This window comes from Arvicanthis niloticus, chromosome 1 (genome assembly GCF_011762505.2).
Source record: "Arvicanthis niloticus isolate mArvNil1 chromosome 1, mArvNil1.pat.X, whole genome shotgun sequence".
Classification (NCBI taxonomy): Eukaryota; Metazoa; Chordata; class Mammalia; order Rodentia; family Muridae; genus Arvicanthis; species Arvicanthis niloticus.
This window is the reverse complement of record NC_047658.1, coordinates 59,908,343-59,935,232: the sequence shown is the minus strand read 5'-3', so window position 1 is coordinate 59,935,232 and position 26,890 is coordinate 59,908,343. Positions and strand designations below refer to the sequence as shown.

The following is a 26,890-nucleotide window of genomic DNA, read 5'->3' as shown; positions in this document are numbered from 1 at the left end:
CAATTGGAGGCTGATAAAGGAGGTTCACGAGTTCGAGGTCTACCTGGGTTAGGTAATAAGACCCTGACATAAAATAATGAGATAAAAATACATTAACACTTTTGAGATAGTGTTTGTCAGAAAGAACAACAGTAATTGAGTGACAACTTGAATTTACGCTACAAAAAACAGTTTTTCAAGCTTTAGGGTTGCTTATACTGAACCAGTTGCCCTCAGTATAAAATGGAGATAATATTTACCCCATTTGGCTTTTGAAGGAAGAGAATGGGTGACACGATTCTGGCAAAAGCGCAGTGTTACTCCTAAAATGTTACGCAAACATCAGAAATGTCGCCTCCTAGCACCGTATTTAGACTCACACAGGCACGCAAATCACGTACCATCAGTCCTAACTTTCAAATTCTCCGGGCTCACCCTCCCGGAGGCTGGCCAACGGCATTATGGGATTTGTAGTCTTAGTGCGATACCGGCGCCTCCTTTACTACCTTAGAAGGAGGAAATGGGTGTAAGGACCCGGAAGTACTCGTTCCTGAGAGGCGTGCAGGTTGGGAAGGAAGGTTCAGAGGTCGCCGGCCCAGATGCGTTCCTGTGTTGCTATGTAGTGGAGGGTCACGTTCCTTCTTGCAGATTCTGGAAGGTTCTTGAGTTCAATTAGGACAGTGGCTGCGGAATTCCTGGTGTCCGGCCTGAGGTGCCCGCTGGCCGAGCAGAGGCGCCGAGGGCGCTGCCATGTTTGGCTGCCTGGTGGCGGGGAGGCTGGTGAGGATGGACCGGGCGGTGGCAGGAAGGGGTCGGTGACTGAGAGTTGGATGGTAGCACGGTGCACCGCGCTAGGAACGCGGGGAAACCTGGTTATTGTCTTTTTTTCTGGGCGTGTATGAAGGGGAATGGGGACGCTGGTCCAACTCTTAGACGTATTTGAGAGGCTGTCAGGATATCACTGCATATTATTGAGTGCGCATTTTGTTCCACCTGCTGGGTTGAGTGCTGTAATTACTTGTACGGCTTTTCGCCGCAACCTTGGTAACTCGTGAGCTAGTTATTCTCTCATTACAGTTCAGAAACTTACACTCAATAGATAGTGCAATTACTCGCTTAAATTGATGTCACTTAGAAGTATAGCTGCGATTTGTGATCTCAAGTGTTTTTCGAAAATTTTCAATTTTCCGGATAATGAGTGTTTTTTTTTTTTTTTTTTTTTTTGTTTGTTTGTCTTTTTTGGTATCTTTGGAAGGGCCCCTTTCAGAAGTTTACTGACCCACCCAATGTAAAAGAAAACAATTGCAAGTTGCCTAATGGAAATGACTGATATTTTGATGTGAGCCGTATCTGTGATAACGAAAGGATTCGAGTATAATGCTTTCTTTTTGGTCAAAAGAGATGCTCTTGTTTAGCCAGAGCCTTAGAATTAAATGGCATGAGTTCCGGGAGTAGTTGAGGAATAATCCAGAGTGATTCTTGTTTGCTCCTGTACAAACTATCTATGTATCCGTCTTGAGACGGGACTCCTTTCTCTTCAGAGCTATTTTTCTTTGTTTTGTTTCTCCTTGCTTTGTTAAATATTGCAGCCTCTTTGTTAAATTGTGTTTCACGCGTGGTAAGCGAGCGCTCTACTCCCCCGTATTCACCGGCTTTTGATAATGTATTCTGTACACGCTGCTCTTAGGAAAACACGTGGTTCCAAGAAACCATGGATTTCGGTCTCCAGTTAATGGGAGGCTCCTGTGGAGGTGGGGTAGTGCTAACACTGGTGAACTACTTTTGGAATGTCCCAGTGGGAGCTCTAGTGTTGGAAGATGAGAGAAGCAATTTGCGAAGAACTTGTTACTCAGATGTCTGCTATTAATAAAGCCCATCTTGGTGTCTTACACCTGTAATTCCAGCTATTCAGAGGGCTGAGGGAGGAGGATCACGATTGCAAGGCTAGACTCTGTCTCAAAAAAGGGGTGTTGGAGTTTCAGTAGCAGAAAAAAAAATTTTCCTTTCTTTTTTGAGACTGGGCTTCTCTGTGTACTCCTGGCTGTCCTAGGACTCTGCAGACCAGGATGGCCTTGAACTCCAGAGATCCGCCTGCTTCTTTCAAGTGCTGGGGTTAGAGGTGTGTGCATCACATCCAGCTCAGAATTATTATAAGCCCAAGATGTGGGTTCTTACCCCAGTACCACAAAAACAAAACAACAAAATCCTATGCAGAGTCTTTGTGTTATGCTGTGAACTAATCTGGAAGGGAATTTAGAATTATCTGTTTTATTTGCCCAACATCAAATTTATATGATAAATATACAGTGAATATTTCTTCAAGACAAGATTTTTTTTTGGCTTTGAATTGTATATTGTTAGACATAAATGAAAATGAAGGACAAATAGACCTACTAACATCTCACAACTCAACTCCATTCTTTTGCTAGAAGAATCATCTATTGAAACTTAGAAACCTAATTTTCATTCTTTGAGTTTTTTCTTTTTCCTTTTAATTTCTCTAAGATAGGATTTCTCTGTGTAGCTCCAGCTGTCCTGGAAGTTGCTCTATAGGATAGGCTAGCCTCAAACTCAGATCTGTCTACTTCTTCTGGGATTAAAAGCCTTTGTTACCACAATCTCTAGGGGTTTTTTTCTTTAAAAAAAAAAGAACCCAAAGAATCCCACCCCCATTTTTTGTTTGTTTTAATTAAGGTCAAGGATTAGACTGTTTAGTTGGGTATGTTGGCACACCACTGTAATCCTAGCACTTGGGAGGTGGAGATAGGAATTTGAGGTTGGTCTTGATTAACTACATAGATCACTCAAGGCTAACTTGGGCCACAAGCATAAGATTCTGTCTTTAAAGGGGGATTGGAATGTGGGTACAAATTTACAAAATGTCTCTTGCCTGTGCAATAAAAGTTGAAACAAATACTTATTTTGCCTTATGGTTATTTCCATACCTGTGAATACCATAGCTTCTCATGCTTTCCAAGAAATATATGTGCTAATAAAACTTGGTGAAATTGAATTGAATTTAGTACTACAAGAAGTTTTGGATTATATTTTTGCTTTTTGTTTTGTTTATTTTTTATGGTGAAAAATCTTAAGTTGGGTCAGTAAATTTCCTAAAAGGGAATCAGAACTTGACCTTAAACACTCAGCCCAAGTCAAGTACAGTGATTGTGCCTGTAAATCTGATGCCTGTGGATAGAGGCAGAGGAGGAGGAGTTGGAGGTCATCCTCTGCTGAGTTTGAAGCCAGTGTGAGCTATGTGAGCTCCTGATACTCAGCCTTGACATCTTGGGATTTAGTTTCGTTTACAGAGTTAAGTTTTTAAAGTTCTTTGTATGGGTAGGATAGAAAATTATAGAGAAGAAGAGAAAGCATTTAAGTAGCAGCAAATACTGGGCACAGAAAGTTAGTTACATGCAGGCATTAAGAATCTGAGGTTTGGGTAGGGCTGGGTATGTGGTAGCATGTCCCTTTAATCTCAGCATTCAGGAGGGAGAGTCAGGCCTGGTCCACAGAGTGAGTTCTAGCTAGGACAGGCAAAGCTACCAAGAGAAACCCTGAGTTGAAATATAAATCAATCAATTAAATGTTTAGTCTTCAGAATAATTGTAGTGATGTAGATTTGTTGTTTTGATGAATAGCAATTAAATTTAATCTGTTTTCCTGGTTCCTCTCAGAATTGCTATTTATTTTTTTAATGATGCATATTGTTTCAGCAATATCAGTACATAATAAAGACAGAACTTTATGTACTGGAGCCAGCAGCCCCGACCTCACCACACAGGATCTCATGGTGGCTTCCAGCTTGCTATGTAATCTAAGGTTGGCCATGATCTGACTTTCCCGTCTCTCTTTCCAGGATGTATGTGCCATCATACCTGGTTTACCACCAATTCTCATGCTTCCAAAAAGTAAAGTTTTCTTTAGTTTGAAGACTCAGTGGTAAAAGCTAATCTTTACAACTAGCTAAGGATTAAGTTCCTGAGGACCTTTGGTTTCAGCATTTTAGTTATTTTTTATTTTTTTAGTTTTAATTAAGTTATTTAAATCCCAACTGCAGTTTCCCCTCCCTCCCTCCTCCCAGTCCTTTCCCCTCATGTACCCTCTCTCTTAGCACTTTTAAAAACATTATGTCATGACTTTATCTCATATATATTTGTCTTTAAAAACATAGGTATTATTGAGCTGGGACTGATAGTAAAGAACTGTAGTCTCAGCACTTCAGGCTGGAGAGTTAAACTGTCATTCTAGGCTAGCAGAAGGGGTGTGGGAGATTTACATAAGCCAGTACCAGGACAGCCAAGGTTACATAGCAGTATCTGTTTCCAACAAAAACCATTGTTGATTGATTAATATTCAACTCATGGCCCAACACCAATTATATTTCATACCTGAAGAAAAGTATAACAATGTATTTTTTCCCATGAAGACATTTTATAGTCATTTTGCAGGTAGAAACATTAGAAGTACTTTATAAAGTGTGACCATTTTAAATATCAAAATCACAACAAAAGCACAAAATGGAAAACAAGGCACTAAAAAGATTGCAGAAAGGACATTTGTTCACACGTAGGGGCTGAGATTAGAAGGCACTACACAGCTTTGTTCTGTGTTAGCTGGAAATGGTTTTGGTAAGGCAACTTAATGTGTCTTCTTGTTCTGTCCTAGAAAGTTTTGGTCAGTGATGGGATAAATTCTACAAACCTTGGCTTTGGGTTATAAATAAATTTTAGCGGATGAATTTACAAATCCAGAATCTTAGAATAATTGAGTACCCATTTTAATTGCCTGACCCTCTATCCTTCAGATTGAGGATAAAATTCTAGTAATGTTTGTGTGAATATACTTTCTTTCCCCCTCCTTCTCGGAGCTCCCCAACCCCTAGCCTATCCACTCACCCTCCATGTCTCTTCAGAAAAGGCCGGCCTCTCATGGACATCAACCAGCCATGGCATATTAAGTACAGTATGGCTAGGCTTTCCAGTAGGAGGAAAGGGTCCCAGAAGCAGGCAACAGAGTCAGAGACAGCCCCAGCTCCCACTGTTAGGAGGCCCAAATGAAGACCAAGCTGCACAGTTGTAACGTACAGAGGGCCTAGGTCAGTTCCATGCAAGCTCCCTGGTTTGTGATTCAGTCTCTCACACTTTCTCATTTTTACAAGGCTTTTGTATTTGAGACGGCATCTCATGTGGTCCAGGGAGCCTCAAACTTGATGCGTAGCTGTGAATGACCCCCCCCCCCCCCCAAGTCTTGGGATTCTAGGCATGTACCACTATGTGCTCATTCTTAACACAGCCTTAAACCATAGTTATTTGTTTTTATAGGTGAAAACTCATTCAGGGAACTGTTGAGAAAAAGTAGCAGTATTTTTAAGGCTAAATGTTTGGTTTTAGATTTTATTTTTTCGATTTATTTATTTGGTGGTTTTGTAATTAGAATATTAGGCTAACAAAATTATATTAAGTGTAATGAACATACTGGTGACAGTACTAAAGGTTACGGTAACTCATCAAACTCTGGAACTAAGACTGGTTTTTTTATTTTCTAGGTGCAAACAGCTGCACAGCAAGTGGCAGAGGATAAATTTGTTTTTGACTTGCCTGATTATGAAAATATCAACCATGTTGTGGTTTTTATGCTGGGAACAATCCCGTTTCCTGAGGGGATGGGAGGATCTGTCTACTTTTCCTATCCTGATTCAAATGGGGTGCCAGTGTGGCAGCTCCTAGGATTTGTCACGAATGGGAAGCCAAGTGCCATCTTCAAAATATCAGGTCTTAAATCTGGTAAGAGTAACATTCAAATAGTGTTTTAGTTAAGTTTTCTCATAAACAATGTAACATGAAGTACAGCTTTTTAAGGTGCTATCATGTTTTTTTCTGAGTAACAGAAGTATATAGTATTTTTGTAAGAACAGATGATACAGAAACATGTGAAAAGTAGTAAGTAAAAGCTGCTTAGGCACGCCATACTTGTCTGTCTGTCCTCAGCCTGGAAGGAAACCACATTCACTGTTTACTTTGGACTTTTCTGAGTTCCTGAGCATTTTAATAAAGGTTTTTTTTTTTTCTTTCACATTTTATAGTATGCATATCTGTCTTAAAAACAAATAGAATTACACAGTATAGGAAATAAAATTGGAATTAAAAGTTTGAACTCTTAACATGGCTCAGTTGGTAGTGCTCTCCATGCAAACATATAAAAAGTAAGATGTGGTGGTATGTGATTGTCATCTCGGCATTAAGGAGGCAGAGACAAGTGTACCCTGGAGGGTTGCTGAGCAGTCTGTCTAGCCACGGTGGCAAGCTCTGGGCCAATGAGAAATCTGGCAAAAAACAATGTGGACAGTCTCAAGGAATAACACCAAAGATTGACCTTTACCCTCTACAGACATGTTTATGTGCATTCACACATGTACTTGAACATGTACATGTGAATATTTATTTCTTGTGTATTCACATATTTAATATAAGTGAATATTCACACTTACATTCACACATGTAAACTTGCATGTACACACACACACAATTGTTTTTGACTCTCCGTCTGATCTTTAGTGTTCTTGTTTTGGTTCTGTTAGCAATGAGGGGGCATAGTCTTTACTTTGAAGTTTTTTTTTTTTTTGAAGAAATGTGAAAATAAGCTTAGATTGGATACTATTTTCTGCTGCTGAGTCTTAAATCTAGATGGATGTGTATAAAAACTCAAATACATTTCTTATCGAAATTATACCTGGAGGCCAAGCAAAAGCTGATTTAGGCAGTGTAGATAGATAACATGTTTACATACTTAACAAATAGGTGCCTGCTATAGGAGTTTAAAGCTAACAGTTCGTTCTTGTTTTCAGTAACGTTTTATAGAGAAAGACAGTTCTGTAGATCATCATTTAGAAAAGCAAAAGGTAGAGCTGGCGAGATGACTTGGCCAGTAAAAGCACTTAGCATACAAGCCTGACAGCATGGGCTTGATCCCTGGTTCATACACGCATGCCACAATACATAAAAGCATTCAGACAGTTTAGTCTGTTAAAGAAAAAGAGTGGAAAGTAGCTGTGACTGAAGAGTGCTGGGGAAAGGAGGAAAGAGAGTCCTGAGCTCTAAGTGGTTGGAGAAGTTCTTTGGAGGAGATGTATTGTTGCTCTTGGGAAGCCTGTTGGCATTCTCTCCTAGGAGTGAGTACAATTTCTAGATGAAGGGGTAAGTCAAAGTTTGAGAATGCTATGCACATAACGGCACAAGGCAAGTGTGTACGGCAAGGATAGTAGGTATGGATCATAAATTAAGTAAATATTATTAATAGGTCACCAGTTCTTCATGTGCTTAAGGCACAAACCTGTTTGGTAATATTATACAAAGTTTGTAAACTACAAATGCAAACAGAATTGACTTGACTAAATGGAAGTTCTAAATAGACATACTGTGAATAAGTTAACTAATTATGATACTTAATGTCTGCATAGAAAAAGCAAAGTAAATTGAGCTGCTATTGTAGTTTTCATTATAAACATTTTTAGTGTATACAGTATTATAGGAGATAAAACATTCTTATCATCCAGCTTTAAAAATGACCAGCTTATTTAGTTTAAATTCCCATTCACTTCTTTGTTTTTGTTTTGTTTTGTTTTTCTTTTTCTTTTTTTGAGACAGGGTTTCTCTGTGTAGTCCTGGCTATCCTGGAACTCACTCTGTAGAGCAGGCTGGCCTTGAACTCAGAAATCTGCCTGCCTCTTCCTCCCAAGTGCTGGGATTAAAGGCATGCGCCACCACCGCCTGGCCACTTCTTTGTTTAGATATGACTGGATACGGAGTCCTGAATCATAAGTAATCTATAAATATGTTAATATCTGTCCTTGAAAGATAAATTTTGAGAGCCTTCTTTTTTAAAAAAGGCTAGGAATGTATACCTTAGTGGTCAGAACACTTACATACTATGTACAAGGCTGACCTCACCTGCTGGGTTAGAATTCTGTTCTCTTGTGCTCATGCTCTTCTCTCTACTGCATGTTCTTTCATTTCCTGTTCTTTTCAGCCATCCTGTCACCTTGTGATTTCTGAAGGTCTTCAGTCTTATCGATGACATTCTGTCCTGGCTCACTAGTTCTTCACTCAATGTCCTGGGCTGCTGTTGCCTCTCCTTTGTGATCCTTTTTCTTAGAGCCCTCTGGAAGTGTGGGCAACTACTGATCTGTTTTCTGATATCATAAAAAAATTTGTATTTTCTAGAATTATATAAATGATATCATATAATGCGTGCTTTTTTCAGGAGGTACTTTCTTTAATTGAGCACAATTAATTTGGAATCATCTGTATTATAGTGTGTATCACTAGTTCATTCGTTTTCAGTTGTTGGATTACAAGCTCTTTTAATAGAATTGTGTGCCATACAAAGCTTAAGTGTGGCTTTTCTGCTGGGAAGCATTGAATTGTTTGTGCTTTTTTTTTTTTAAGCACACAGTAATGTAAACAGATACATTACCCAGACAGTTCATTGCTATGTAGCATTCTATTGATGTCGAACACATACTGAAGTTTATTCATTCCCCCTTTTGTCCTCCAGTTTTTTCTTTGGTCTGTGTAGCCTTGGTTGACTTGGAACTGACTATGTAGAACAGATTGGCCCTGAACTCACTAAGATCTACCTGCCTCTGACAGAAGTTGTGTACCACCATGGTTGGCTGACTATTCATTAACAGCTTAGTGAACAGCTGGGGCATTTTTTCGATAGTCGGCTCTTACAATAAAGTTGCTCAGTCGGTAAAAGCATTGCCATCAAGCCTGGTGATCGGAATTCAGTCTCTAGGATCCACATGGTAGAAAGAGAAAACTAACTCCTGCAAGTTGTTGTCTGACCTCTGACTTCAGACTCTGACCTCTGTACCTATACTGTAGCATAAATAAAAAAATAATTTTTGTTAATGTGTATATGAGCATACATATATATTTATATGATAGTTACTTCTTTTGGGTGAGCATCGAGGAGTGCAGTGTTGGATAATACAGTACTTGTGTACTTTGCTGTTGAAGAATCTACTCTATTTTTGCCAACCCTTGGTATGATCTGTCTTAGCCCTACTAGTATTATTTTAGAAGTAGTACCTCATTGTGGATTTTGTTTCTTTTCTCTTTCCTTTTTTTCACATTTTTTTGAGGCAGTGTAATATCTCTGGCTGTCCTGGAACTCATACTGTCGATCAGGCTGGCCTTGAACTCACATCGATCTCAGAGATCTGTCGGCCTCTGACTTCTGAGCTTTGGGATTAAAGGTGTCCACCACCAGTGCCTGCCTCTTCATTGTGATTTAATGAACATTTTCCAAATGTTTATGATACTGAGAATTCTTTTTCATGTGCCTTTTTTTTTCCCCTTCGAAGACAGGATTTCTTTGTGTAGCCCTAGCTGTCCTGGAAACTTGCTTTGTGGACCAGGGTGGTCTCTGCTGTGTATTCCCACATTCAGCTCTTTGTTGTGAGCTCAAATCTTTGTTTTGCTTTTTTTTTTTCAGAGATCTGCCCCCTCTTCTCCTTCCCCCTCTCTTTTTCTCTCTCTTGCTCTTCTTCCTTTTCTCCACAGTCAGGAGAACTTGCTGTGTAGTTTCAGAAGCTTTTAAAATTGACAGTTTTCTACATCAGCCTCCCAGGTGCTGGGTGACAGCATAGTCTGCTCCTTCTACTTCCGGAAATTAGGGTTTTGAGAGTTGTCAATATAAGTTCTTTTTCAGCTTTATGATCTGAAAATACCTTTTTTCTCTTGTCTTTGATTACCTTTCTTCCTTTTGTGGTATGTGTATTTAATAGATGTTTACGTTTTGGTGTAGTCTGTATGGATTATGAGGTTTAGTGTCTGTCCAACTCAGGATATGTTTGGAAAGTCTTGGTTTCTTTTTTTCTTTGTTTTTAATTCGTGGGAAATGGATATCCATTAGATCCAGCAGTGTTTAAAAGACGGTAAGAACACATTGTGCTCTCACTGAGCACACATTCACTTGATATTCATTTGGGAGGTCTCACTGCTTTGTTTTAAAGTAAAATATCAAGGTAATTTTTTTTTTTTTTTTTTTTTTTTTTTTTTTTTTTTTTTTTTTTTTTTTTAGTTTTTTAGAGACAGGGTTTCTCTGTGTAGCCCTGGCTGTCCTGGAACTCACTCTGTAGACCAGGCTGGCCTCAAACTCAGAAATCTGCCTGCCTCAGCCTCCCAAGTGCTGGGATCAAAGGCGTGCACCACCACTGCCTGGCAATATCAAGGAAAACTACTATTTGTTACAGACTTTTAATTAGAAAGGAAGGTACATATATGTATGTAGGCACAAACATGCTGAGGCCAGAGGGCAGCTTTTGGGATTTGGTTTTCTCACCATGTGGATACAAGTTACAGAACTTGGGTTGTCAGACCTAGAAGCAGGTACCTTTACCTACTGAGCCATCTCTCTGGACTGTATTTATTTGGTTTAAAAGAATAGAAATAACATGGAAATCAATATTTTTATATTGTTTTTTTTAAAAGATTTATTTATTTACTTGAGTACACTATAGCTATCTTCAGGCACATCAGAAGATGGCATCAGATCCCACTACAGATGGTTATGAGCCATCATGTGGTTGCTGGGAATTGAACTCAGGACCTCTGGAAGAGCAGCTACTGCTCTTAACCACTGAGCCATCTCTCCAGCCCTTATATTGTTTTTTAAATAATAGAAACTGACTTGGAAAATGATGGAAATGTTGCTCCATATTTGTAATAAGTAGTATAGGAAGAGAAGAAATGAATTGTGGGAAGAAAGAATACTTTTGATTTGGAGTTGAGAAGCCTGCGTGACATGATAGTAGAGCCTTAAGTACAGTGTTGTAGGTTGAATTGTGTGCCAGTCGAAAGCTAGAATTTTGCTGGCTCATTTTATATACAGACTCATAACATTGCTTAAGATGAAGGTTGGAATTATCTTTGTAATAGATTCATATTTTTGAATCTTTGAGATACTACTTCAAGTCCAGAGTTTTTTAAGCTTGATTAGGTTGAGCAAAGCTTGTCAAGGAAGGGAGGAAAGTTGTGGAAGTAGCTTCAAGTAGTTGTGGCTGAAATTATTAGAACCAGCAGCTTTCTAGTAAGGGATTTAGGTCAGCCCAGGGTTAGTATTTTCTTGCTTTGCTTTAAGATTTTTATTTTGATTATTTTTCTCCTGTCTTTGGCATTCTTTTTGAGCGACTATTTTAAAGTTTAAGCTGTATTTCTGTCTTCTAGAGATTATCATTCACTTTTTACAACATTCCATGAATTAATCTAGAAGTAAATATCTACATACATTGACAACTATGAAGTGAAATTTGGTAATTTTTATATCTCATCTTCAAGCTTCTTTGTTTGTTGGTTCATTTAGTACAATTCTGAATATAATGACAAATTTAGGACAAAATATTTTTGATTATTTCAAATTAAAAATATTTGTCTCAATTCTATTTTTATACTAAAGCTTAACATTAGTGGTGGGACATTTTGTTTTATTTTGTCTTTGAGACAGGATCTCTCTACATAGCTCTGGCTGTCCTGGAACTTATCATGTAGACCATGTTGGCATTGAACTTCGAAAGATTGGCCTTCTTCTGCCTCTCTGGAACTAAAGGCATGTGCCACCACGCCCTGCTAACGTTGGTGTTCTTGATAGGCATCAAAGAAGTTAGGCAGTGGGAAGCCAGATGCTCTGTTAAGATCCTCTGCCTATTTTCTCTAACGTTTGTGGTTTCCACATTTTCCAGAGTCAAATAACATAGGCAAAAAGGCTATTTACATACTTTTGTTTTAGAAAAAAACCATACTTTTGTTTTGACTTAGTTTGGTCTACCAAAGCATTAAAGCATTTCATTTCCAGGTGTCCTAAGAAGTTTTTTTAGTGGATTACATCTGTTTTTCTTTTTTTTTTTTTTTGGTTTTTCGAGACAGGGTTTCTGTGTATCTCTGGCTGTCCTGGAACTCACTTTGTAGACCAGGCTGGCCTCAAACTCAGAAATCCGCCTGTCTCTGCCTCCCAAGTGCTGGGATCAAAGGCGTGTGCCACCACTGCCTGGCAGTGGACCAGTGGACCACATCTTTAATTTTGTCAATAAAGTCCTTTTACTGGCTATAATCTTTCATTTACATAAAAGGTACTTTAAGAATTCAAAATTCATTTCCACATATACCTATTTTATCTCAAGTTTTATTTTAACATTGATTATTGCTTTTTTCAATTGTTTCTTTAAGTGTCATATCTGAATTTTAAAAGTGGTATTTTTTGGTATTTGTATTAAGAATCTTCAGAAACCTTGATACTGGTTTCAGCATTCAGAGGGGCAACCAAAAAGTGGTTTCATGTTAAAAGTCTGTTAAAGCCTGTAGCAGCTATGAGTAATTAAATGTTTCAATTTGAGATGATTAAGGAATATGAGTGTGATGCTTTTAAAATTATGGGTTAAAATTTTGGTTCTGAATTTGGAAATAGAAAGCAGTTTCTCTTACTAAAGTAAGTACTTCGAAAAATATAAATAATGTATGTCTATTCATGTTTATGTGCTTTGTCTGTCAAAGATAAGTGTTTGCAGAGTTCATATACTATTAGAAAGTTTGTTGAAGCCACAGGCACATACCTGTTCATACACACCAAGTTCAATTTCAAACCTTCCTTTTCTCTGTAGGTTAACTATTTGTAAAGTGTTTCAAGAGACAAGGAGGAAGTAGCGAATTCCTCAGTCAGGGATCATTCCAGTGACATCTACAGTGGAGAATTATATGGAGAATGGGAAACAGAAGAGGCCAAGATTGGAAGAGCAGGTGGGGGAGTAGGACCTTAGGTCAGATATGAAAACACTTACATAGAGCTTGACAAATTCTCATTGTGTTTACAGCACTTTTAATGTTTTATTATACTTATTAGAATAATAAATAGTTGCTCAAATTGCCTGTGGCATAAGAGAAAACAAGTGTTTATGTGAATAAGTACTGTAGTAGGGTTTTATAAACTACAAATTTGTTATTAGTAAAGATTTATATTTTGTGTTTCAGGCCTCCAGAGTAAATTAGGTACCTTGTAATTGAGTTTTTCTTTATACTGTTTTGACTAAAGCCCAATTATGAAATACTATTAGTTTGAAACTCAGGTTTTTAAAATGGCAGATCCCGAGACTGGAGAGGTGGCTCAGTGGTTAAGAATACTTGTAGAAAACCTTGGGTTCAGTTCTCAGCACCCACATGGCTGCTCACAATTTGTCGATAACTCTAGGTTCCGAGGATCTGATGCCCTCCCTGCTCTGGCCTCCATGGTTTCATGCATACATATAGTACATACATGCAGGCATTCAACATACACATTTAAACAAATAGGGATTGTGTTTGTGATATGAATGTGAGGCAGGCACTCTACCATTGACTTACATTCCTGATTCTGCACCAGACAATAAGGAATTAGTAGAGAATATAAGACTTGTACAAAGATCCCTTATACTCTTTTTCCACATTTATCATTTTTTGTCACATTTGTTATTATCTAGGTACAAGAGAGTTACATTTATGTATTTGTTTTTATGTGTGTTACACATGTGTGTGTGTGCCATGGTGCCTGTGTGGGAGCTGAGGATTGTGTGTCTCCTTTACCTTGTAGATCCTGGGGCTTGAACTCGGTTTGTCAGGTGTTCAGATTGTCAGGGATCAAGTGCATTTCCCTGCTGAGCTATCTCACTGGCCCTGAGTCCATTTGACTTCTGAAAGTTTTGAGACTATATACTGTTCTCCTTTACTGCTCAGTGTGGGAGCATATGGTTTGTAGCTCCATGGCATAATCTTGCTGTAGAAACAGTGTGATCACACTCAGCATTAATGCAAACACGGTACTCTAATTTGCAGCTTGCACTAGTTTTTGTTATTTGTCCTCAAAATGCCTTCTATCACTGTTTTGTCTAAGATCTAAGCAGATTATACATTACTTATAAATGTTACCCCTCTAGTCTTTGATTTGGTACAATTTCTTAACTTTTCTTTGCCTTTCATAACACTAACATTAAAATATCTATTAAAAATGCTGTCACTAAAAAATAATGGCTGGGATATGGGTGTGCATCCATTTTTTTAGACATTTCTCATTTTACAGCCCTGGCTGTTCTGGAACTTGCTGTGTATACCAGGATGGCCTTGAACTCACAGAGATCTGCCTGCCTCTGTCTCTCAAGTGCTGGGATTAAAGGCACATGCTGCTACTTACCTGTGTATGTATTTTTTTTTAAACCATGGGCTGTGCATTTGTTTTTCTCGTGTGTGTGTGTGTGTGTGTGTGTGTGTGTGTGTGTGTGTGTGCGTGTGCGTGCGTTTGCGTGCGCGTGCACTTGCTTGTGTATGTACTTGTGAGGCTAGAGCAGGACTTGGGGTGTCTTTCACTTTCTCCCATATTCTTGAGGGGCAGGGTCTCTTACTGATTTTGAGACACCACCAGCTAAAGAACCCCAGAGATCTCTGTATGTTATGCTTCTTAATCCCATGCTGCAGTTACAGGAACATTAGGTCTGGTTCACATCTCTCCTTTCTGAGCCATTTCCTCAGTTTCATAATTTTGTTGGCTGGTTGATTTTGTTTTTGAGACATGGTCTTATGTAGCCCAGGCTGGCCCCAAACTCACTATGTAGCTAAGAATGGACTTAAACTCCTGCCTCTACCTTCCAAGGGCTAGAATATAGGTATACACTACCATGCTCAGCTGTCAAGGGGTCTTGCTATACTGCCTAGATGCTCTTAACTCAGGGCTCGAGGAATTTTACTGCCTTACGCACCTGAGTAGATGGGACTGCTGGCATGTGCTCTAGCTAGCTCTAGGTGTGTTCTCTTAACCAAGATGGCTTAACCATAGAGGAGAATTCACATTAAATGAAAATAATAGCCACAGTGCAAGTTGTTTTACAAGCATTAAATGTAATATGTGAAAGATGCAAGAATTAGATATAAGATATGCAAAATACATTAAACATAAGATATGTAAAATGGCACAGTTGGTGCACAGTTAATGGTTGTTTTATTTTCAGAGTTGTGAAATGCTAGTGTTAGAAGGGATATTAGAAAGCACTAGAGAAACTGAATACAGTGGTAGCATCCAACCACCTTAGTCTCAGCGGAAAGATGGGGGTGAGAGCAGGATCAAGAGTTCAAGGCCAGTCTGGGCTATATAAAATCTTGTCTTTGTCAAAGCCAGAAATCATTCAGATACTGAAACTATTTTAAAGTAGTTAAGTAGCTATATAGCCCCAGTTAAGAGTTTAAGCTTGTTGAGAGTAGAAACTGTTTTTTGTTTGTTTGTTTGTTTTGTTTTGTTTTATTTTTTTCGAGACAGGATTTCTCTGTGTAGCCCTGGCTGTCCTGGAACTCACTCTGTAGACCAGGCTGGCCTTGAACTTAGAAATCTGCCTGCCTCTGCCTCCCAAGTGCTGGGATAAAAGGCATGTGCCACCACTGCCTGGCTGAGAGTAGAAACTGTTAATATCTTCTAAATTATTAGAGTTTGATATTTCTGTACATGTATTTTAAATATACAAATTCAGATATGTTAAATATTTTTAAGTTATATTTGCTCACAAATAAAGTTTTAAAATATACTTTTTGAAACTGTTAGTGAAAAATATATTTTCACACTTGTTATCCTATTAAATATAGAACAAAGAGATTTTAAGTATACATATATCTACATCTTCATGTAGATATATATTTGATTTCTAATTTTTTTCTTCATTACTAAGAATGCTCTTAAGATGTTTTTGTGTGAGTTTGCAGCATACCTTGTCATATTCAAATGTTACTGTGTGGCAACTACTTTCCTTTGTCATAAGCATTTTCAGTCTTCATTCTTGGCTGCTGTGTGCACAGACAGCATATGGAACAGAGGACTGTAGTTTTTTTAGCTTTTATGTTTTCTGTTCAGGACTTACATAGATGAATTATATTTCATGATTTTATTCTTTTATACAGGTCTTCCAAAGAACAGCTTTTATGTTACATACACAACTTTGGGCGTTGCTCCTAGGAGATGTCCACCTTATTTTTTGAGACAGGGTTTCTTCTGCAACCTGTGTCTATGATAGTTGGCTGGCCAGTGCTGGGCTTACAAGTGTGAACCATCACACACGGCTTTTTATGTGTATTCTGGAGCTAAACTCAGGTCCTTGTGGTTATGAGGCAAGCATTTTCCCAACTGAGCCATCTCCTCAACCCTTTAATTAATACATTTTTAATAGTCTAAAGCTTATTTTTATCTTGCAATTATAGAAGTGCAGTAGGTCATTTCTAAAATCCAAACTGTAGTTGATTATGTCTTACTGTTCCAGTCTCATACACTGTGGATTTGATCAGCAAATTATTTCACTTTCAACTCACCACTTATTTTTAACTGTGCTAAAAGAAAGGGGTTGAAATATGGTAGAGAAGATGGAGGGATGATGGGATTGCTCAGGGCAGAGTTAGCTAGCTTCTTAGCAAATATTTTAGTCTTTCTAGGCTACAGGAGGTTTTTATGGCATATTGTTCTTTAAACAACTTTAAACATAAGCTATATTCTTATGTTTCAGGTAATACAAAAATGAGATGTGAGCCAGAATTTTTAATTTCACTGACATTTAATCTTCATAGAACATTTTTCAGTTATGTCTTTTTTGTTGTTGTTTTGTTTTTTTTGAGACAAAGTCTCTGTTTAGCTCAGACTGTCCTAGAACTCAGTATATAGGTAAGGCTGGCCTCAAACTCTACAGAGATCCATCTACCTCTGCACTCTACATGCTGAGATTAAAGGCATATGCCACCATGCCCAGCTCCAGTTATGCTGTCTTTAAAAAAAAATATAAAAGGAGACTGAAGACGTGATCTTCATGGCCTTTTGCTTTGATTAAACAGAATCTGGAGTTCATACTTTTCAGACTTTATAATGGTAAAGAAACAGACAGAGGAATTTTTATACACAGAGAAACGCAAAGGGAAATAAAATAATGGAGAAATACATTCTAAAATGGTAGTGAAATTGTTTGTGTTATCAAAATCTTAGCTACTGAGTCTTTAGATGACAAGTCTCCTCAGCTGAGTTTCTTCAAGTAAGTGTTGACCACAGAACTGTTTCTAAGGACCAAAAGAAATGGTATTTTCCTCAGTCACTTAAGAAGAACTTATTTAGTATTTGGTAATATCTTGAGTATTTGGTGAAAATATGCGTGTAGACCCTGAATGTGGGTTTATATGCAAAGGTAATTGATACGAAATAGTAAAAATGTGAAATCAAAAAACCACTGGGTTGCTGTATTAGTTACTGGACCACTTGATATGACCAAACACCCGAGCAAAGCAACTTGAGGAGGAAGGGTTATCACACCTGGAAGTCACGGCTGCAGGAACCTGAGAGCTGATCACATTGTATCCACAGTCATTTAGAAATCAATGAATGGCCAGGTGGGGGTAGTGGTGCATGCCATCAATCCTAGCACTCAGGAGGCAGAGGCAGGTGACTCTCTGAGTTTGAGGACAGCCAAGGCTGCACCAAGAAACCCTGCCTCAAACAAACAAATGGATGAATGCTGTGCTCGGCCCTTTGTAATATTACCACATTCAGGATGGGTGGGTGCCCCATGTACCTTAAACATTTTCAGTTGACACAGCCTACAGTTATCCGAGAGGAGGCCTCTCCGTTGTTAAACTTTCTAGATCAGATTGGTCTGGAACATGTCTGTGAGGGATTGGGTTGATTGTTAGTTGGTGCAGGAGTGCCTAGCCTACCATGGGCGGCACCATTCCTGAGGCATGTGGTCCTCTGCTATGTAAGAATGATAGCTAAGTATGAGCCCGAGAGCAGACCAGCAAGCAGTGTTTCTCTGTTGTTTTTGCTTCAAGCTCCTTCTTGAGTTCCTGTCATACATCCCTTAATGATGGACTATAATCTGGAAGTATAAGCAAAATCTTTCTTTTCCTTCTCTAAGTTGCTTTTGGTCAGTGTATTTTATCATAGCAATAGGAAGAAAACTAGAATCATGGGTCTTCCCATCCCAGTTAACCCAATCTAGATAATCCCTCACAGGCATGCATGCTTGTCACTTGGTTCTGCCAAGCTGACAATCAGGGTAACTATCATAAATTGGGCATTCTTGAGGAGTTGTTTAATTTTATTTTGTATATCTAAATGTTATCCTTGTGTGTGTTTGTGTGCCCTAGCATGTCAAAGGACAGCCATAGGAGTTGGTACTCTCCTTTTACCCGGGGATCCTAAAAGTAGAACTCGGGCAGTTAGACTTGGTGGCAGGTGCCTTCACCTACTGAGTTCTCTTGCTAGCTTTCTTATATAATTTTTATATATTTTTTTATTGTCTGTCTGTGTGAGTACTCCATAGGGTATATGTGGAGGTCAGGGGATAGCTAGTAGGGATTGGTTCTCTCCTTCTACTATGTGGGTCCCTTTACCTATGGAGCCATCTCACTGGCCCCATAGTTGGCCATTCTTAAAAAGGTTTATAAATGTAAAACTGAGAATGTTTTGTATATTATGCCTAGAGAAGATGATGTTCCTTACTTGAAAAAATTGTGAGCCACTAAAGGTTTCAGAGTTCTAAGATTTGAAGTACTGTATTTGACTGTGCACGTGCAGAGAAAGCAGAGGATGTAACCATAAATACCCATTAGAGATTTGACTTATGAGATGTATTTCCTTACTTTATATGGTGATGAAATCTTTAAGATGGATATATTTATTCTATGTTGTGTGACTTCCTAGACAGACTTGTGTGTTAGAGAGAGCTGGGGGTTCACATCTAATGACAGGATGAGTTTCCTTTCAGGGGAGCTTTCTCAGAGTTCCAGCCGAGACATGTGAGCAAGGCCTTAAGGTCCAAAGCAGCTGTCACAGATGACAGAACAGGGACCTTGAAGTGAGACATCCTTCAGTTATCAGAGTCATAATGATAAACTTCATACTTTCTAATGTGTTAAATAAGGGAGAGAGTCTTCATTTGCAGAGGAATTTGCATGAGTACAAGTTAGCTTGAAATTTTTAGCACCTGTAAATATCTTCCAGGAGAAGGAAGCCAGCATCCATTTGGAGCCATGAATATTGTGCGAACCCCATCTGTTGCCCAGATTGGAATTTCGGTGGAATTGTTGGACAGTCTGGCTCAGCAGACTCCTGTAGGCAGTGCTGCTGTGTCCTCGGTTGACTCCTTTACGCAGGTGATGCACGCAGATTTCATTCCTGTTTTACCCCCTCCCCCATTATGGTATATTTCACAAAATTGTATATCTCTGTGGTGTTTAAAATGTTTGGTGTATGTCTGTTTTGTGAAATACTAAAGCCAGGTAACATATCCACAGTGCTGTATTCCTCACTGTATAAGCACATTTACGACCTGATGTCTTAGCAGATTTGCAGATATTTTGCATGTGTAATCTTCTGTTATACATACGCTTTGCAGCTTTGACCAAGACCTCCCCATTTTCCTTAACCTTTACAGCCTTTATTCTTCTGTCTACAAAGCACTTGTATTTTTATTGAACATTTTATTATGAAATATTTTAAGTATATAAAGTACAGAGAATAAGCTAGGTATTCCACAATTTGTGTTATACTTACTCTGTGTCAAGCATTTTTAAAAGTACAGATAAATACAAAGAAGTAGAAAAAATAAGGTAACAGCTGTCCTTGTAGACTTAAGCTCCTCCAGGCCCCTGCTTGTTATATTCTCTCATATCTACTAATTTCTGGATTTCTCCATTCCGCCTCTTTTGCATGCTTTTAGTTTCCAGTTCTAATTTATGCCCAGAGTCTGCAAGTATAAATCATACCACTGTATACCACTGTAACATTCTTCTGTAGCTGGTCCTCTTCCTGCTCACTGGTTTTTCCTTTTTTTTTTTTTTTTTTTTTTTTTTTTTTTTTTTTTTTTTTTTTTTTTTTTTAAATTTCTACTATAAATTCGTTCTTTGGGTCTCATGTAATCTGTTTGGGTTGTTTTCTTTTTATAGTTAGTATTAAAGTTTCTTTATTCATCTTCTGCGTTGAATTATTTTTGTTTGTTTTATTTTTCTGGCCCATTGTTTTAATGATTAGCCTCCCACCCCAGAGTAAATAACACTTTTTGGTCTATATAATGTCACTGTATTCAATTATATTTTGGATTTTTTTTACTCTAGGTAGTTTATTTTCATGCCTCTTTGTCAAAATTTTATTTCCTTTTCTGTTGTTTTGAGGCAAGGTCTCACTATGTAGCTCTGGCTGGCTTGGAGTTTACTATGTAGATCAGGTTGGCTTTAAACCACAGAGATCCACTTGACTGCCTCCTTAGTGCAATTATTAAAGGTGTGCATCACACTGCCTAACTGCCAGTTAAGGTTTTTCTTTTTTCTTTTTCTTCTTTCCTTCCCTCCCTCCCTCCCTCTCTCCCTTCTTCCCTCCTTCCTTCCTATCTTTCATTCTTTTGCTTTTTTTGAGATAGGGTTTCTCTGTGTGTAGCTTTGGCTGTCCTGGAACTCACTCTTAGATCAGGCTGGCCTCCAACTCATAGAAATCTAATGCTAGTTAAGTCATATTGTCTAGTAGTCCAAGTTCTTTTTTCTCATCAGACAGAAGAGGCCTAGATATTCTTCCTAATAATTTTAATGACCTTGTTGTGTTCCAGACATTAACACCTTGTTAAATTTTGTGAAAGTTTTTATTTGAATTTTATTGAAAGTAGCATTGAACTTGCATTTAGTTTGGGGTGACTTAGTTACCTTTCTTTACACATTGTCTACCTATCTGTGTCAGAAAAGGAAGGAAGAAATAAGAAGTCTTTTTTGTTGGTGTGGAGGGTTGCTGCGATCTTTGTTTCTAATAATAACCTTTTAGTTAGTGACCTTACTAATTCTTGATATTAGTGTTACCTTAATGGTAGATCTTTGAATTGTATTTCTTCCATCCCATTAAATGAGCAGATTTTAAAACCCTAATAAGGTAATTCCTTTTGTGAAGAAGATGTATCAGGAACTTTCAGAGCTGGTTTTGTATTTTTGAGAAAGTAATGCTGGGAAGATCATTTGTTTTAAAATTTATTATTATTATTATTGTTATTATTGTGTGTGTTACACTTGTGTTAGTGGGCACATGTGTGCTGTGGTGATTGTGGAGGTCAGAAGACGACTTTTGTGAGTTGGTTCTTTTTTTCCACTCTGGGTTGCTGTGATAGAACCCAGGCCTTGTGTGGCACCATCTCTTACCTTCTGAATCATCTCTATGGCCTGGAACGTTGTTTTTGAGTGAGCCCAAAGTAACACTGCCTTTAATTTTTTTTTTTTTTTTTTTGCCTTTAATTTCTTTACTCTAAGGTTCATTGCCTTTAACACCATTTGATTTTCATTAAGAATTAATGAGCTTACTTCTAATTTCTACTCTGGACACTGGCAGGGTATTAGTAGATTTGATCATTTTAGGATCATTGAAAAGAGACAGATTAACAACTAGGAGAAATGGAATAATACTGTGGCCATCCTGCTCTCTTTTACAGTAATGGGACCAGGAGCTTTTCTCGCCCAGCAGCTCCTTTTCCTTCCTTCCTTCCTTCCTTCCTTCCTTCCTTTCTCTTTCTCTTTCTCTTTCTCTTTCTCTTTCTCTTTCCTTTCTTCCTTTCCTCCCCTCTCCTTCTCCCCTCCCCCTTTCCTTCTTTTCCTCTCCCCATTTCCCTGTCCCTCCTTCCTTTCTTCCCTCCCTCTCTTCTTTCTTTTTTCTCTTTTTCTCTTTCTTTCTTTCTTTCTTTCTTTCTTTCTTTCTTTCTTCTCTTTCTTTCTTAATTTCTTTTTTCTTTCTTCCTTCCTCCCTCCCTCCTTCCTTCCCTCCCTCCCTCTTCCCTCCCTCCATCCCTCCTTTCCTCTCTCTTTCTTTCTTTCTTTCTTTCTTTCTCTTTCTCTTTTCTTTCTTTCTTTCTTTCTTTCTTTCTTTCTTTCTTTTTTTCTTTCTTTCTTTCTCTTTCTAGACAGGGTTTCTCTGTGTAGCCCCGGCTGTCCTAGAACTCACGTTGTAGACCAGGCTGGCTTTGGACTCAGAATTCCACCTGCCTCTGAGTGCTGGGATTAAAGGTGTTCACCATCACCACATGGCTGTAGCTTTTCTAATAATACTTAAGCTTTGTATTTCTGTCAAGACAAAGGGTTTGCAGAGGGGGGTTATTATTTTATATGAGAAAACATGATGGTTGAAAGAAAAAGGAGTGTACATATACGGAGATGAAAGAGATTCAGAGGAAGATTTTCCTTTTACTCCTTCAGACAAATATCACCTTATGACTGAAAAAGCTTTATTCATTAGACTGTATTAGAACTTACTTTATTTATTAAGACAAGGTCTCTCTGTAGTGCTGGATGGCCTGAAACTGTATAGACCAGGCTGGCCTGGAACTGATAGAAATCTGCCTATTGCAGCCTTTCAAGTGCTGGAATAAAAAGTGTGTGCCCCATACTTGGCTGTCTTAGAACTTATATTCCTTAAACCAAGTTAATACGCGAATACTTAAATTAAAAGTATTGAGATCGAAATTGCACATTTAATGTAACTCACTAACATCAGCTTTTAACTTTTCAGTTCACACAGAAGATGTTGGACAACTTCTACAATTTTGCTTCATCGTTTGCTCTCTCTCAGGCCCAAATGACACCAAATCCATCAGAAATGTTCATCCCAGCAAATGTGGTTCTGAAATGGTAGGAAGCAATCCCAGTCTCTAGTGTTCAGGCTTTAGGAACTCTGTAGATTTGCCTGGAAATGTAGGTCTTCCTTGAGAGGTAAACATAGTTAGTTATTGTAGAGATCAACATGTGTTGATAGCTTGTGTGCTAATAATGTCTGTTCTGTAGCTTTCCAATCTGGAATAGTTCATATCCTAAATATCCTATTACATAGTAGCCATTAGTAATTCATAAAAGTAGGGAAAGATAGTTGTCTGTGTTTTAGAGATCACTGTTAGGGTATATGTTGAGTTAGAAGACACTTGAACAGTGGATTTAAAGACTTTCTCCCAGAGGCTGGAGAGATGACTCTGTGATTAAGAGCATTTGCTGCTCTTATAGCAGACCTGGCTTCAGTTCCCAGCACCCACAACTGATTGATTGTAACTCCAGTTCCAGAGGAACGATGTCCTCTTCTGGCCACAGTAGATATAACACTCATACATGGTACACATACATACATGTAGGTAAGGTGCTCTTTTACATAAAATACAAATATTAATAAATGAAATCGCAAGTCAACCAGGCAACTTGTGGCTCGCACTGCACCTAGAACATAATGACTATTAAATTATTTTTCTCTGACTTCCTGTGTTTTGTAGGGGTTTCGTTTCACTTTAAATGTCCTGGGGAGGAGATGTGTAGGAAGCTTTGTAGGCAGTAGTACTCTGCTGCAGCAAGGGACACCAGAATAGACTGAGTTTGTATTTTCTCCCAGTGCTGCTGTGACTTTGACCAATTTGCTTTCAGGAATCTGCAGTCTCTGCAGTGATTCCGAGGTTGAGGTGATTGCTGCTCTCTGCCAAGAGCTGTCAGTCCCATCTCACCTCAGGTCACCGTTCTTGCTCTTATAACTTCCAGGGTTGCTATCTCCCTTTTTTATCATAGTGTTTTAGAAATGTCATAAAAGTATTGTTGATAAAAGTTATTTAATAAGTTATGAAATTATGATTGAAATGTTCTTAAATTTGGATTTTCTTTTCTAGGTATGAAAACTTTCAAAGACGACTAGCACAGAACCCTCTCTTTTGGAAAACATAATTTGAATAAAATAATTTGTCATGTCATGTAAAAGAACGAAGTCAAAAGGGTCATGAAGCCTACCTTTCAAAAAAAAAAAAAAAAACCCTGCTTAGTGACTATAAGACTTATAAAAACCCTTATAAAAATTAGAATCACTGAACAAGGAAAGTGTTCGATATTAATTACCTTCTCCCTTACAAGTGTGACATACTTCTTGGAGGCAAACATTTTGTACCAGCTGTCATTCATTTCTTAAAATAAATCCTACTCACAGCAGTAGTATTTGAAATACCATTGCATGTGTAACCTTTTTGTTTATTCTCACAGTACTTTGCTAGAGTAGGTAACTTTGTTGCTTGGTTTTAAGGGTCTTATGTAGCCCAGGATGGCCAACAAAAGTGCTGTGATTACAGGCTTTACCCATCATCCCCTGTTTAAAGTAATTAACTTTAAATCAAATATTCATAATTAGGGAACTTTTGAAAAACATGTCAAATATGTGTTTTAAGATGGGAAGATTATCTTCAGGGAGTATTTCTTTTCTTTCCTTTTTGTTCTTTGTTTTTGAGACAGGGTCTTATATGGCCCAGACTAGTCTCACACTCCCTCTGTAGCTGAGAATGTCCTTGCTCCTGATGTTCAGCCCCTGCTCCCTGAGTGCTGGCATTACAGGACATACCACCACATTTGTTTTAGGAAGTATTTCTTAAGATTAGCAAGTTTGCTGTTTTTCAATCAAGAAAGGTTGGTTGTGAGTTTTTATATCTGCAGATTGATAGTTTTTATTTAATAAATTTTCTATGTTTAATACCAGTGAACTTTTTTTGAATATTGTTAACGTTAGTAGAAGCTTATATAGAGAGAATGTAGGACTCAGTACCTTTGCATATGAAGTCAGAGCTTTTTATCTCATTTAACAAGGTTCATACTAGTGAAGCATACTGGTTGAGGATCAAGATCTTAACTATAATGAAAGCTCAATGTATGAGGAGCATGCACAGCAAAGGAGCCACAGCATCCCTGCAGGAGAAGGGAACTCAACAGCTTTGGAACCCTTAGTTAATTTTGTCCTGTTTTGGCCAATAATTCTAAAAAATTGGAAATGAGGTCATTGATGGTGCAGTGTTTTTTTGTCTTTAAAAGGTGTAAGTAATCTGCAGAGGAACTAGATTATTAACAGTGTCTTTAAAATACGTGAACTGGTGCAGAGTTATTTGTTAGAGCAGTTTACCGTCTTTTGTTGAAACAAGGATCTAGTCTAACTGCACCCCAACCTGCCCTTTGGAAATTTCTTGCATTGTCAGAGTTTGGTTGACTTTACATGTGGTGTGACTTTTCCCTCAAATTATTCTCAGTTCTCTCCCTTCCCAGCTAGAATCCTAGGTTACTGGGTTATGATTGTGTATAGTGATTATGTGCAGTCCTTCTTGTTAATACATGATTGTTTTTCAGTCATGTACCTTGACAGCGGCTATACAACAGCTTTTGTTATTCAAGACAAAAAGAATTAACCAATTTCAATATAATTGACAGAACCAGAATGATTGTTTTACCACCATATGTGTCACTGGGACCCTAGATTACCAAACTCAAGCTCTAAAACTTACACATTGGTCAACTGAGTACTCTAGTCATGTAGCTACTTGTTTTTACCTAGTCACAATCTGTTCTGGGGTTGGAGAGATGGTTCAGTGGTTAAGAGCACTTGCTGTTCTTTCAGAGGACCTGGGTTTGGTTCCCAGCATGACACGTAGTGGCCCACAAAATTGGTTCCATCAATTATATTGAAATTGGTTAATGCTTTTTTTTCTGTAACTCCAGCAACAGAGAGTCTGACACTTTCTGTTCCCCAAGGATATTAGACATACATGTTGTGCACAGACATATGTGCAGGCAAAACACCCTGCACTGTGCATAAAACAGAAATGAATAATCTTTTTTAAAAAATCTGTTCTGTCTATTCAATGATTTGGTAGATAGAGGTACAAGTTATTTAACACAAACTGTTTCTTGGTTTGGTAAGAGGATATAAGACAGTGTAATTGTCTATGATAGTTCTGGGTCAATACATATAAACTAGTTTGTTTGTCTTCCTGAGCAGATGGTGAGAGTTAAAATTTGGATGACCTTTTCTGGTTGAGTTATTCTTGCTCTTGCAATAGCATTTGGCATAGCATGAACAAATGAGTTTTCATTTCCAAGAACTCTCAGATATGGCATATACTCCTGGCATATTGGACATGCATAGTTATCCCCAGGGAAAAAAGAAAGAAGCAAGTTAAGTATCTGATTAAAAAAATTACTCTATAGCCACAAGATGGATCTTTGTGTAGGATGCATGTATAAGCCTGGTTTTGAGATAAGTAATTTTTAAAAAAAAATATTTATTTTTATTCTTTTATTCTTTGCAGTCCAAACTTCATCCCCTTCCCGATCTGTCTCTGACTGTTCCCCATCCCATACCTCCTCTCCACTCCCCCATCTCCAAGAGATAAATAATTTCTAATGGTACATAAAATAATGGCAACATTAATATCATTTATTTTTGGTCTTTTAGTCTATGTACTTATTTAGAGTAGTCCAAGATGTCTAAGGAAGTACCAAGGGGAATGATAGTGTATTGGAGAGATAGTTAAGTGATTAAAAGCTCAAACTGTTCTTGCAGAGGACTCAAGTTCATTCCCAGCACACATGCAGGGTGGCTCAGCATTACCTGTAACTCCAGCTTCAGGGAACCTGACACCTCTGCCCTCTGTAGGCATATATACAGGCATATAATTTAAAATAATAAATCTTTTTTAAAAAAGAAAAATGTTTTTATAAAAAATAGAACATAGGTGTCAATAACATTATTCTTAGTAGCCTAAAAAGATGGAAACAACACAGTTGGCCACCAACTGAGACTGGAGATATGGTGTTTTGTGTTTCCATAATGGCATATTTTATTTGTAATAAAAAAGAATAAATTAGGGCTGAAGAGATAGTTTAGCTCCTAAGAGGACTGACTGTTCTAACAGAGGTTCTGAGTTCGGTTTCCAGCAACCTCATGGTGCCCCATCTGTAATGGGATCATATGCCCTCTTTTGGTGTGTCTGAAGACAACAACAGTGTATTCACATATATAAAATAAATAAAATCTTTTTAAAAAAATGAATTAGACATAGCTATGGCAT

The 26,890-nt window shown here is 38.1% G+C and overlaps 1 protein-coding gene across 1 annotated transcript; it reads left to right on the top strand.

Moving 5' to 3' along the window:
• The first annotated feature begins 492 nt into the window (after positions 1–492).
• Positions 493–24,011, top strand: Hikeshi (heat shock protein nuclear import factor hikeshi). Its single transcript, XM_034488384.2, has 5 exons — positions 493–759; positions 5,525–5,762; positions 19,021–19,172; positions 22,552–22,670; positions 23,681–24,011. Exons 1-5 carry the CDS (start codon positions 730–732, stop codon positions 23,733–23,735), a joined length of 594 nt encoding a protein of 197 aa, XP_034344275.1. The 5' UTR covers positions 493–729; the 3' UTR covers positions 23,736–24,011.
• Positions 24,012–26,890: the final 2,879 nt, after the last annotated feature.

What these genes read in the sequence shown, in the direction of transcription:
- Hikeshi (XM_034488384.2), top strand. Translation starts at nt 730, where the DNA reads ATGTTTGGCTGCCTGGTGGCGGGGAGGCTG. An exon ending in AATATCAGGTCTTAAATCTG is followed by an intron (nt 5,763 to 19,020) that starts GTAAGAGTAACA and finishes AATATCTTCCAG; the next exon opens with GAGAAGGAAGCCAGCATCCA. An exon ending in GCAAATGTGGTTCTGAAATG is followed by an intron (nt 22,671 to 23,680) that starts GTAGGAAGCAAT and finishes TTTCTTTTCTAG; the next exon opens with GTATGAAAACTTTCAAAGAC.